Source organism: Bufo bufo, chromosome 7, assembly GCF_905171765.1.
Source record: "Bufo bufo chromosome 7, aBufBuf1.1, whole genome shotgun sequence".
In the NCBI taxonomy this organism is placed as follows: Eukaryota; Metazoa; Chordata; class Amphibia; order Anura; family Bufonidae; genus Bufo; species Bufo bufo.
The window spans coordinates 216266187-216280376 of NC_053395.1; the positions used below are offsets into that span (position 1 = coordinate 216266187).

The window sequence follows — 14190 nt, forward strand, 5'->3', positions numbered from 1 at the left end:
ATCTCACACACCCTTTACAATACATTGACTCATAGGCCTCTTTTTCATAAATGGTGGGACAGCTGGTAGAAGGGAAGGGATCAGTTACTGAGAAGCTTACTCAAAAATGACAATATGGTCGCGCTCCTTACAGTATATTTTGAGGGGAAACCCACTTAATAACTATTTATTTGACACTATTTCAGGTGGGAGAATCCAGCAAGAACATCTCGCTCGGCCTTTACCACTGTGTGGCAAACATTTGCCGGCCAGACACCTGCAGAGAGAGACATCTTCTTGCATGAGACCTTCCCCAATGGTTTCCTGATGGGCTCCTCCTCTGCAGCCTTTAAGGTTGAAGGAGGCTGGGCCGAGGGAGATAAAGGACAATCTATATGGGATGTTTTTGGACAACATGGTCAAGCTGATGACAATGCAACCGCCAATGTGGCCTGCGACAGCTACTACAAGATTGACTATGATGTGTATCTTCTGAAGGGCCTACAGTCCAAGGTCTATCACTTCTCCATCTCCTGGTCCAGAATATTCCCAACAGGACTGAAATCCAAAGTCAACTCAGCAGGCGTGAAATATTACAACATATTAATTGACCGGTTAATCAAAGAAAATATCAAACCAATGGTAACTTTGTATCACTGGGATCTACCCCAAGCTCTGCAGGAGTCCGGGGGCTGGCAGAATGAATCCACCAGTCAGGCTTTTATGGAATACGCAGATTTCTGCTTTAGCACTTTTGGAGATAGAGTTAAACATTGGATAACGTTCCATGAACCTTGGGTCGTTAGTTACGCGGGTTACGGCACCGGACAACATGCCCCGGGGATCAAAGATCCAGGAAATGCCTCCTTCAAGGTACAAACAGGAAACATAATCATCTATATATTTACATTTTTGTAAACAATTCAAAATTCCTTACACAGCTCACCCCTCCACCTATCTGTACAATCACTTCTCCACATGTCAGAGAGTATGCCCACTCCAGACTCCAGTTCATATGGTGCATGTTGTTTCTGTAACGCTATAGACAGCAGAAAATACTTGTTTTGTGTAAGAGGCAATCACTGCAGTAAATTAAAATGCCCATTAAGAAGCCGATCAATCATAGACGAGTGCATGCAATATGATAGGCTGCATGAGAACGCATTCTCGTCATCCTCAGGATTTTGGAGTCCCCAGCATCTGTAGCTCATTGTGGAGCAGCACAAAATCTACTCCTTAGCTTGCTGCTCATGCTACAGGAAACGTCTGTGCCCCCAGAATCCTGTCAGGCTGACCGAAGCACAATGTGCATGCCTAGATGTTTGTGTTCACGTCACTCATGCCCGAAAAGGAAATAAGTCTTACACTCCTTCCATACAGGCCTATAACTGTGCATCCTCACACACCCTAACCTAGTCTATCCACTCTTCAATCTTGGATTGATGTGAAAATTCACTTACAGAAATTATTGATATACAGTAGGGCTGAAATAAGTGATGTATATGCCTTGTGCCAGATTTATTACGTGTTTTAGATATTTTACGTGGCTCTCAATGGATAGTTTAAAAAAGCATACAATAACGGGGACATAGCTTAGAGAAATCTTAAAATGTGGCAAATTGTGCCAAAATTTGCAGTGCATGGAAGAGAAAAGGTCTAGGATGTCTAAGTAGATAAGACAATAAGATGCGTCAAAATGATCACACAGCAGGAGCTACTGTGATAAATATGGCACATCTGATGCCTGTCTGGCCTAGTTTTAAGCTGAACACATTTAAAGCTGCTCATACATCTTCAATAGCTCTTCTGACTCCCCCATACACATGGAACCTCGATTTGGCCAACAGCTATCTCTCCCGACTCCCACATAGACACCGACACTTTGTGTGTATGTGTTATCAAAGGGGAGAGAGGAAAAAGCCACTGCCAGAGTAAAAGGATCAGGTGTGATAGATCCTTCTATTCCCCAAAATCCTGTCGAAGGAGTTTCAGGAGCTCCCTATGCACATTAGATCATTGGCTGGCTCTGCCAAAGACGATGAGTTTGGTTAGCAATACCTTAATGTGAATGAGGACCTCTCCCTATGAACTTATCACATCGATATCCGATGTACGACACAATAAAAAATAGGGCAAGGAATGCAAAAGTGTTTTGCTAATCATGTCTTCCACATTGTATCTCACAGGTGTCACACAACATTGTGAAAGCTCATGCTAAGGCCTGGCATGTTTACAATGACAAGTACCGGGCCTCGCAGCAAGGTCAGGTAGGAATCTCTCTGAATTCAGACTGGGCAGAACCAAAAGACCCAAATAATCCAGATGACGTAAGAGCTGCAGAGCGATATCTCCAGTTCATGCTTGGGTGGTTTGCACATCCAATTCTTGTCAATGGGGATTACCCAGAGGTCCTGAAGACGCAAGTCCAACACATTAATACCCAGTGCTCTACTACATTGGCCATGTTGCCCACATTTTCTGAGGAAGAGAAAGCCTACATCAATGGCACTGCAGACTTCCTTGGCATCTCCCACTATACGTCCCGAATTGTCAATGCCTCTGAAAGCCCTAGCTGTGTGGCCGATTATAATAACATTGGAGGATTTGCACCCCATGTGGATCCTTCATGGCCGACCACCTCATCTCCATGGCTCTATGTGGTGCCATGGGGTCTTAGGAGGCTTCTGAACTATGTCAATGAAGAATATGTAAAAGAAGGACTACCCATATATATAACTGGGAATGGTATGCCAACACCTTACACTGGAGAGGTGTTCAATGACACAGCTCGAGTGGAGTACTTGACAGCATACATCAATGAAGCCCTGAAAGGTAAGTCCACATTTGGAAGGTAACTTAGGATAGATCAGTTAGAGATCTTAAAGAATTTAAAAGATAATATATTCAATTGACATAATTGTTTGGTGTGTTATTTGTAGTTCTGACACTGTGAAACCTTTCTTTGCAGCTGTTAGGACTGATAATGTGACTGTAAGTGCCTTTGTAGTCCGCTCACTCCTGGACGGCTTTGAAGGACCTCAAGGATACAGTCAAAGATTTGGTTTACATCATGTAGATTTTGAAAATGCAAATCGACAAAGAACCCCCAAAAAATCAGCCTATCTCATTTCCAGTATTTCTGAAAATAATGGCTTCCCAGGGACAAAGTTGGCCAAAAAAGTTAATCAGGCAAAATGGGTACATGCAAAGAAGTTACCAGCTCTACCTGCATCAGAAGTTCCCTCAAAGGCTAAAGTTGTGTGGGATAAGTTCTCAGGACAATCAGCCTTTGAAAGGGATATGTACCATTATTCTACAGTACCAAGTGATTTCAAATGGGGGGTCTCAACCTCCGCATATCAAATTGAAGGGGGATGGAATGAAGATGGAAGAGGACCAAGTATATGGGACACATTTTCACAAATCCCAGGCAATATTGTCGAAAATGGCAATGGCAACATAGCCTGTGATAGCTACCACCAGTTGGATGCAGACTTGTACATGCTAAAAAGTTTAGGAGTGAATAGTTACCGCTTCTCCATCTCATGGTCTCGAATCTTCCCAAGTGGACAGGGCACAGCCAATAGTAAGGGTGTGGAGTATTATAACAAGCTTATTGATGGCCTATTGGCAAACAACATCACACCAATGGTGACCCTTTACCACTTCGATCTTCCTCAGGCTCTCCAAGACATAGGTGGTTGGGAGAGTGATGTAGTCCTTGAGGCTTTTCACAGCTATGCAGATTATTGTTTTAGAACATTTGGAGATAGGGTCAAGGTTTGGATGACTTTTAACCAACCCCACACAATTGTTGCCACTGGTTATGGTATTGGTCTCTTTCCACCTGGTTTGAAAGATGATCCTGGTCATGCACCTTACAGAGTAGCTCACAATCTAATCAAAGTCCATGCTAGAGTCTACCATACTTATGATGAGAAATATAGAAATAGTCAAGGAGGTGTCATTTCTGTGAGTCTCAACACTAATTGGGTGGAACCCAAAGACCACACAGAACCGAGGGACATAGAAGCTGCTGATCGCTATTTGCAGTTCACCTTGGGGTGGTTTGCACACCCCATCTTCAAAAATGGCGACTACCCAGAGGTGATGAAATGGCAGGTGGCCAATAAGAGTGAGCTACAGGGCCTCCAGTCTTCCAGACTTCCAACTTTTACAGATGAAGAGAAGGCCTACATCCAAGGAACAGCCGATGTTTTCACAATAAACATCTACACCACAAACATAGTTCAGCATAAGACCAAAATACTATTTCCTCCATCTTTTGAAAGTGATATTGACATTGCAGAGGAGATTGATAATAACTGGCCAGGGACAGCTCTTGTTAATTTCAGGGCAGTAGCCTGGGGTCTAAGGAGGCTGCTTAACTGGGTGAAAGAAGAGTATGGAGATGTCCCTATATACATCACTGAGAATGGAGTTGCAATGGAAAGGAACCCCGATTTTGATGACACTGCTCGAATTTTCTATCATAAGACATATATTGATGAAGTTATAAAAGGTTAGTGATATCATTTTGGTGCTAAATTAACACATTTGGTAACACTTAAAAATGATATAATCTATAGATCAATGTGTAAAATACTAATGTTTCCTCATAAAACAGTGCCACACCTGTTCATGGGTTGTATGTGGTGTTGTAGACCATCCCCACTGAAATGAATGAAGCTGAGCTACAATACACCACTCAACCTGTGGACAGGTGGAACAAATTAGCCACATTTTTCAAACACCTTTAATCTTGAGTGGATTTTGGGAGACCTTTTTAATTATACATTGTCTACCAGTAGAGGATGTAACCACAATAATGATATATTTTTTTTAATCCCCTAAAGCTCACAGCTTGGACAAAGTGAATCTGAAAGGTTACTCTATCTACTCACTTATGGACTCCTTTGAGTGGACTACTGGATATATAAAGCGGTTTGGTCTTCACCATGTGGATTTCAATAATCCTACCCGTCCAAGGACTGCAAAACGCACGGCTATTTACTACGCCGAAATTATCAGGAACAATGGCATCCCCATGAACAAAGAAGAGGAATTTCTGTATGGAGAATTCCGGGATGACTTTGCTTGGGGTGTAGCTGCCTCAGCTTTTCAGGTACAGTATGTCTTGGAGCTCTAGGAGACGTATTCACTTTGTGCTGACAGGTTATATGAGACTTTTTGGTTGCCAAACCCACTGTAAGCTGCATATAGCTAAAAATTAAAAATTGCCACATACAAAGGCCGGTGGAAGAGCATAGAAGCATTGATTTGGGGAAAGTATGGGGGGATTGAAATTACCTTTCAATTCCCCCATATGTTCCCCAAGTCAATGCTTCTATGCTCTTCCACCGGCATTTGTTTGCTAGGACACAGTAAGGACATGATGTACTGGACACATGACGAAAGCAGACAATCACTGACCTCAACAATGATTTACCGTCCATACTGACGCCACCACTTTGGTCTTTGATGCTGCCACCATTGGATGATAAATCTGGTGCAGGGACAGACACCTTTCTCTAGTTTTATACCAATTGCTAGTTGGCTTACTTTGAAACAGAGTTTTAAACTAAAATTGTGGCACAATTTTTGCGCTAAATATCACTAATTATGCCTTTCATTCGTTCAGTAAGCCCCCTTGTCGGACAAGACACAGATAATTTCTCTAAACCTAGATGCAGCAAATTGAGCGCCATTTTTCTGCAATTTATGACAGAATATACAGTCGTGGCCAAAAGTTTGTAGAATTACATAAATATTGGAAATTGGAAAAGTTGCTGCTTAAGTTTTTATAATAGCAATTTGCATATACTCCAGAATGTTATGAAGAGTGATCAGATGAATTGCATAGTCCTTCTTTGCCATGAAAATTAACTTAATCCCAAAAAAACCTTTCCACTGCATTTCATTGCTGTCATTAAAGGACCTGCTGAGATCATTTCAGTAATCGTCTTGTTAACTCAGGTGAGAATGTTGATGAGCACAAGGCTGGAGATCATTATGTCAGGCTGATTGGGTTAAAATGGCAGACTTAACATGTTAAAAAGAGGGTGATGCTTGAAATCATTGTTCTTCCATTGTTAACCATGGTGACCTGCAAAGAAACGCGTGCAGCCATCATTGCGTTGCATAAAAATGGCTTCACAGGCAAGGATATTGTGGCTACTAAGATTGCACCTCAATCAACAATTTATGGGATCATCAAGAACTTCAAGGAAAGAGGTTCAATTCTTGTTAAGAAGGCTTCAGGGCGTTCAAGAAAGTCCAGCAAGCGCCAGGATCGTCTTCTAAAGAGGATTCAGCTGTGGGATCGGAGTGCCACCAGTGCAGAGCTTGCTCAGGAATGGCAGCAGGCAGGTGTGAGCGCATCTGCACGCACAGTGAGGCGAAGAAGGGCAGCAAAGAAGCCAATTCTCTAAAAAAAAAAACACCAGGGACAGATTGATCTTCTGCAGAAAGTATGGTGAATGGACTGCTGAGGACTGGGGCAAAGTCATATTCTCCAATGAAGCCTCTTTCTGATTGTTTGGGGCATCTGGAAAAAGGCTTGTCCGGAGAAGAAAAGGTGAGCGCTACCATCAGTCCTGTGTCATGCCAACAGTAAAGCATCCTGAGCCCATTCATTGTGGGGTTGCTTCTCATCCAAGGGAGTGGGCTCACTCACAATTTTGCCCAAAAACACAGCCATGAATAAAGAATGGTACCAAAACACCCTCCAACAGCAACTTCTTCCAACAATCCAACAACAGTTTGGTGAAGAACATTGCATTTTCCAGCACGATGGAGCACCGTGCCATAAGGCAAAAGTGATAACTAAGTGGCTCGGGGACCAAAACGTTGACATTTTGGGTCCATGGCCTGGAAACTCCCCAGATCTTAATCCCATTGAGAACTTGTGGTCAATCCTCAAGAGGCGGGTGGACAAACAAAAACCCACTAATTCTGACAAACTCCAAGAAGTGATTATGAAAGAATGGGTTGCTATCAGTCAGGAATTGGCCCAGAAGTTGATTGAGAGCATGCCCAGTCGAATTGCAGAGGTCCTGAAAAAGAAGGGCCAACACTGCAAATACTGACTCTTTGCATAAATGTCATGTAATTGTCGATAAAAGCCTTTGAAACTTATGAAGTGCGTGTAATTATATTTCACTACATCACAGAAACAACTGAAACAAAGATCTAAAAGCAGTTTAGCAGCAAACTTGATCTAAAAGCAGTTTAGCAGCAAACTTTGTGAAAACTAATATTTGTGTCATTCTCAAAACTTTTGGCCACGACTGTAGATGCACTCACGTTAGTAAACGTGGGCCAATATATTTGTCATTTCAAAAGAACTTTGCGCAAGAAAATTACCGTACATAAAATTAACATCCCAAAACTTTCTTCTCTTCTTTCCTTCTAGATTGAAGGGGCCTGGAGGGCCGATGGGAAAGGGTTAAGCATCTGGGATCAGTTTTCTCATACACCAACTAAAATTGAAGATGATAGTAATGGAGACGTGGCATGCAACACCTACTACCGGATTGACGAGGACATAGAGCTTATCAAGGGTCTTAATGTCTCCCATTACCGATTCTCCATCTCCTGGCCTAGAGTTCTTCCCGATGGGACTAGGAACCACATCAATGAAGCCGGTCTGAGTTACTACTCTCGGCTGATAGACGGTTTGCTGGCTGCTGGTATTACACCACAGGTAACGAAAGATCATACTGCAATGATGAGCATGGGAGGTAAAATAAGAAATGTGTCCCTGCTCTTGGATTCAGAGGGGTTATCTGTCTTTATATTTATGTATAAAGCCTAAAGTGGTTGTTTCACTTCAGCACAATAACATTTATCATGTAGAGAAAGTTATTACAAGGCACTTACTAATTTATTGTGATTGTCCTTATTGCCTCCTTTGCTGGCTGGATTCATTTTTCCATCACATTATACACTGCTTGTATCCACGGGTTACGACCACCCTGCAATCCAGCAGCTGTGGTCGTGTTTGCGCACTGTAGGAGAAAGCAACGGCCTCTCTGGTGGCCGGTACTTTGGTAGCACGCATCACATGCCTAGCAGCTCCTGTCCTGGCCACCGGGTATCTGCGCTGCAGCCAGGGACGGATTGGCAATGCACCTTACTAGGGAAACTCCCGGTGGGCTGATTGCCTTTTACTAGGCAGGGGGCCGGCAGAGCCCGATCTTCAGCAGCCCCCTCCAATACATATCGCTGGCCGCTGGCCCTCTTGCTCTCAGTTATTATCATACACTGTGCATGATAATGACAGCAGAGGCTAGCATTGTGTGTTACCACCTGTAATACTCATTACAGATGCTGGCAGTGCCCAGTGTGCTGTCATTATTATACAACGTGTATAGCAATGACTGCACTGACCTGTGATGTGTGAGAGCCTCAGCCATAACAAAATCACCTTCCCCTCCTGCCCACACCGTGCGCTGACAGAGCTGCAGCCGGTACCAATAAGGCTACTTTCACATTAGCGTTTTCAATTCATAGGATCTCAATAGCGGAAGAAAACTCTTCAGTTTTCTCCCCATTCATTGTCAAAGGGGACAAAACTGAACGAAACGGAATGCACCAAAATGCATTCCGTTCCGCATGGTTACGTCCCCATCGCGGACAGAAAAACGCTGCAAGCAGCGTTTTTCTGTCCGCGATGTAGTGCGGAGCAAGACAGATCCGTCCTGACACACAATGTAAATCAATGGGGACGGGTCCGTTTTCTCTGACACAATAGAAAACGGATTCGTCCTCTATTGACTTTTAATGGTGTTCATAACAGATCCGTCATGGCTATAGACGACATAATACAACCGGATCCGTTCATGACGGATGCATGCTGTTGTATTATTGTACAGGAAGCGTTTTTGCAGATCCATGAAAGATCCGCAAAAAACGCTAATGTGAAAGTAGGCTAAGGGTGGGTTCACACTAGCGTTAGGGAGCCCGTTATGGCTTTCCGTTATATAACGGAATCCATAAGACGGAAGGACGGATCCGTTTTGCTGCCCATAGACTTGCATTATAACGGAGGTGTCATGTGATGCGTGCCAGCCAATGAAAGCCCTCCCCTCCCGACTCGGTTTTCTGCTCTCCAAACATGGAGACATTGCCCCTCCTGCTGTTATCAGGTATGCTGACACTACCTCCTGGCCCTGCTACTTCATCACTGTCAGTCCCACAGCCTGGTCCCTCTGTGTGCCATGTCCTCACCAATTGTATTGCAGGACTACCTCTTGTAATAGATATGTACTGCAGTATATATATACAGGGTGGGCCATTTATATGGATACACCTTAATAAAATGGGAATGGTTGGTGATATTAACTTCCTGCTTGTGGCACATTAGTATATGTGAGGGGGGAAACTTTTCAAGATGGGTGGTGACCATGGCGGCCATTTTGAATCCAACTTTAGTTTTTTCAATAGGAAGAGGGTCATGTGACACATCAAACTTATTGGGAATTTCACAAGAAAAACAATGGTGTGGTTTTAACGTAACTTTATTCTTTCATGAGTTATTTACAAGTTTCTGACCACTTATAAAATGTGTTCAATATGCTGCCCATTGTGTTGGATTGTCAATGCAACTCTCTTCTCCCACTCTTCACACACTGATAGCAACACCGCAGGAGAAATACTAGCACAGGCTTCCAGTATCCGTAGTTTCAGGTGCTGCACATCTCGTATCTTCACAGCATAGACGATTGCCTTCAGATGATACGAGATGTGCAGCACCTGAAACTACGGATACTGGAAGCCTGTGCTAGCATTTCTCCTGCGGTGTTGCTATCAGTGTGTGAAGAGTGGGAGAAGAGGGTTGCATTGACAATCTAACACAATGGGCAGCACATTGAACACATTTTATAAGTGGTCAGAAACTTGTAAATAACTCATGAAAGAATAAAGTTACGTTAAAACCAAGCACACCATTGTTTTTCTTGTGAAATTCCCAATAAGTTTGATGTGTCACATGACCCTCTTCCTATTGAAAAAACAAAGGTTGGATTCAAAATGGCCAACTTCAAAATGGCCGCCATGGTCACCACCCATCTTGAAAAGTTTCCCCCCTCACATATACTAATGTGCCACAAACAGGAAGTTAATATCACCAACCATTCCCATTTTATTAAGGTGTATCCATATAAATGGCCCACCCTGTACATCTATTACTAGGGGTAGTCCTGCAGTGTATGTATATGTATGTGTATATATACATATGTATAGATATGTACTGCAGTGTATATCTATCTATCTATCTATCTATCTATCTATCTATCTGTCTAGTCCTGCAGTGTGTGAATGGACATATACATGTATGTTTGTTCAGCCAATGAAAATAAATGTGGTTTTCAAAAGGACAGTATCTGGATCCATAAACATTAGAAAAAAAACAAAAAACTTTTCACATGTCATACAGTAGTGACACGTCAGAAGTTTTGAAGCCTCAGGGTCCGAGTGCTGAGAATCCCAACAATTGCTAAGATGAAGAGGTAAAATCACTCAGCTGAACAGTGCACCCCTTCAATTCTGGACTCATCCACTATCTATAAACCTGCACACCGCCCGCTCTTCCCCAGCTCAGTAGAAATCCACCGTACAGTATGTAGGTTTGTACTTACCGTCGTGCTTTCATCTGTGCAGGTCACGATTTATCATTGGGATCTTCCTCAAGCTTTGCAAAACGACGGGGGTTGGGAGAATGAGACAATCGTAGACCGGTTTAAGGACTACTCTGAAGTTCTTTTCCAGAGACTGGGTGACAGAGTGAAGTTCTGGATCACTCTGAATGAGCCGTACATCATTGCCCACTTGGGCTATGGAGAAGGAATCTTTGCACCAGGTAATTGTTGTAATACAAAACTGGTGCAGCCAATGAGGGCTGACCCAATATTCCTTTCAAACACCTTTACTGCCCTTAGGAGGTACCTATAGGGTTTAAGTATGGTCAGTACCACCGATATAATCCTGTTGTGTAGAAAGAAGTCCAATGCGCAACAATCTACCATAGCCCAGCCATAGTTAAAAGGGGTGGGTGTATTATGTTTTAATATTTTAAAATGTTTTATTAACATTTTTGCCAAAAAAATTAGATGGTCAAGTACTCCAGCTTTCACATTGTAGCTTACAAATTAGGAATACATTTTCTTCTTTCCGCAGCTCCAATTCTTTGCTGTGTAGACTTTGGCAGTATCAGCCGAGTCATCTCATTATCATTAGACATCTTGCTGCAATGTCAGTATAGAAAATACAAGAAAGAAGTATGTGTCTCCAAAATGAACACCCCTAGGGAAGTAATTTTTCATAAAATATACATTTAAAATATGAGTGAACTCATTCTATAAACTTCTAGCTAATGGATGAAACTAAATTACAATACACAAAGCATCCCCTTTAAAGGAAAAGTCTACCTGCATTTACATTTACCTCGCCACCTTGATATGTCCATGGGTACCAATTCCTAGTGCCCTGAGGGGCTTTTATTTCCCAACCTGAAAATCTCTGTATTTCTGGTGCACAGTTTTTTTCAGATTTTTTTTCTCTTTTCTTAGGAATCTATTCACCAGGGATTAGTGTATACCTGGCAGGACATAACCTGATTAAAGCCCATGCAGAAGTATGGCACCTGTACAATGATAAGTACAGAGCCTCCCAGGGGGGTCTCATCTCCATCACCCTCAACTATGATTGGGCTGAACCAATTAACCCTTACAAACAACTGGACACAGAAGCAGCATGGCGGTTCCTGATGGTATGTCTGCTTGAAGATGTTATTGTATTAGGGAGAAGGCTTAATAATCTTATAAATATTTGCTATTATAATCTACAGAGTCAAATGAAGTCCTGTGAGTCCTACACTTGCCCAATTTCAGCCATGCAACTTTTAATAAGGAAATTGTTCTCCAAAGTTTTTTATAGCAGTATTATAGCAGTAATATTCTTGTATATAGGAGCAGTATTATAGCAGTTATATTCTTGTATATAGGAGCAGTATTATAGTAGTTATATTCTTAACCAAATCTCTTTTTATTGAGACAGCAAATAGTTAGAAAGTGCAACAGTACAGCATGCGCCATACGCAGATGGCATCAAATTAGTGCAATCATATATAACCGCAGCCAAATAAATGAGGGGGGGGGGGAATAAACAAAAATAGACATACAAGACAACAGATAGGGATAACGAAAACACAAACAAGAAGAGGGGAGGAAAAAGGGGGGGGATGGGGAGGGAAGGGGGTAGGTACAATGATGGCAGTATCAATCAGACCTCTATAAGGTTGTTCAAGGCGTTAGGTGACGATATGCTTTCCAGGGACTCCATATATCTAGGAAACGAGGGCGAGTGTGAGATTCCCAGTGAGCCAGCTCTTCAAAGCGACATATCTGATCCACTTTCTCTTGCCACATCAGCAGCGTAGGCGCAGAGTCGTTCTTCCATAGCAAAGGGATTAGCAGACGAGCGGCAGTTAGAAGTAATGTTGGTAGGTTGTTCTTAGAAGGGGTCAGGGACATATTGGGGCACCAAAGCAGAACTAATTGTGCATTTAGACTTATATGGGGGTCACAGATGTGCCTGATTAAGCTCTCAATCTGTGTCCAAAAGGGACGGATTAGACTGCAGGACCACCATATGTGAGAAAGTGACCCCTTCTCTGTTCCACACCTCCAGCACCGATCGGGTATTTCCTGATTGAGATTATGAAGGAACTCAGGCGTTTTGTACCAACGTGTGAGTAGCTTAAAGGAGTTTTCCTGTATTTTGATACAACGACTGAATCCATGAGAATTGGAAAGGATAAATGCCTTTTCAGGTTCTGAGAGGCGGAACGAGAGCTCCTTTTCCCAGGCAGTTAGAAAGGTCAGCGCCGGGGGTGTGGAAGAGAGAAGTTCCTTGTAGAGAGTCGACAAGGGCTTCTTCGGGGGGATCGGCATAACTATCTTCTTTTCTAGCCATGTGGGTTCCTCCGAGCAGAAGGGAGGGAGTTTCAGGTTCGCCGTATCTTTGCGAAAGGCCGCAAGAGCCAGGAAGGATTGCTTTTGAACCTCCAGTAAGGCCCAAATTGTGTCCCATGCCAAGTCCCCAACCGCAGATACAACGTCCTGCAGTTTGTGATTAGATAACTGACGCCAGACCCCGGAAGGAGTAGTGGATTCAGGGTGAGCTAAGTTTTGTAGTAGGTGCAGAGGGAGGTGGGGATTGGGGAATCTTAGATCTTTAGCTCTGTATAATTTGGCCCACTCAACGAGCATGCCCTTCCAAATGGGGGAGGCAAAGGAATGTGAGGGCGTGCAGCTACGGAACCCCCATAGGACGAGAGTGTCCTTATATGTAACTAGGCCACGCTCTAGAGCTGTGCACAGGTTTGGTGAGCTTCGCGAGAGGAGAGAGAAGCACCTATTCAGGTGTGTTGCAGTGTAATACAGGTGGACATCGGGAAGGCCGAAGCCACCAAACCTCTTTTCCCTCATCAACGTGGAGTAAGCTATCCTAGATGGTTTATTCGTCCAGAGGAAAAGGGAAAATCTTCTACGTAGTTCTCTAAAGTACGAAAGCGGGAGCCATATGGGTAATGTCTGCAGCAGGTATAGGAGTTTGGGAACAATGAAGGTCTTGAGATAATTCTTCCTGCCTATCCATGATATGAAAGGAAGTTTAACCGACTGTAGATGGGATGTAATTGAATTAAGCATAGGGGTGTAGTTAAGGCTGTAAAGGTCGTTCAGGTTAGCAGAGATGTGAATCCCCAAAAATGTGATGTCCCGTGCAGCCCAGGTGAAGGGGGTGGAGCGTTTAAGCGACGCAACAAGAGCGGGTTTACAGGTGACATTCAGGGCAAGGGATTTGCTATAGTTTATTTTGAAATTGGAGACCCAACCAAATTCTTCAAAAATAGAGTGCAACCGGGGGAAGGATTTCTCCGGGTTGGTGGTCATAATAAGGAGATCGTCTGCAAACGCAGCCGTAAGGTGGGTGTGGGAAGCTTTCTGAAGACCTTCAATATCGGGATCTTGCCTGATTTTGCACAGGAGAGTTTCCATGACTATCACGAATAGCGAGGGGGAGAGAGGGCAACCCTGCCGAGTGCCATTAGTAATGGCAAAGGCGGGTGAAAGAGTGCCGTTGACTTTGACCCTGGCAGAGGGGGCCGAGTACAGGGAGAGAATAGCTGAAATAAGTTGATCAGGAAAG

The 14190-nt window shown here is 43.3% G+C and overlaps 1 protein-coding gene across 1 annotated transcript in view; it reads left to right on the forward strand.

The window, feature by feature from the left end:
• Window positions 1-14190, forward strand: part of LCT (lactase) — a 129303-nt gene that overhangs the window by 82203 nt on the left and 32910 nt on the right. The window contains exons 20-26 of the mRNA XM_040441528.1: window positions 186-852; window positions 2166-2811; window positions 2948-4501; window positions 4836-5104; window positions 7394-7684; window positions 10642-10840; window positions 11550-11749. Of these exons, the coding sequence (XP_040297462.1) occupies window positions 186-852; window positions 2166-2811; window positions 2948-4501; window positions 4836-5104; window positions 7394-7684; window positions 10642-10840; window positions 11550-11749 (3826 nt within the window). The remainder of the gene's footprint in view (window positions 1-185; window positions 853-2165; window positions 2812-2947; window positions 4502-4835; window positions 5105-7393; window positions 7685-10641; window positions 10841-11549; window positions 11750-14190) is intronic.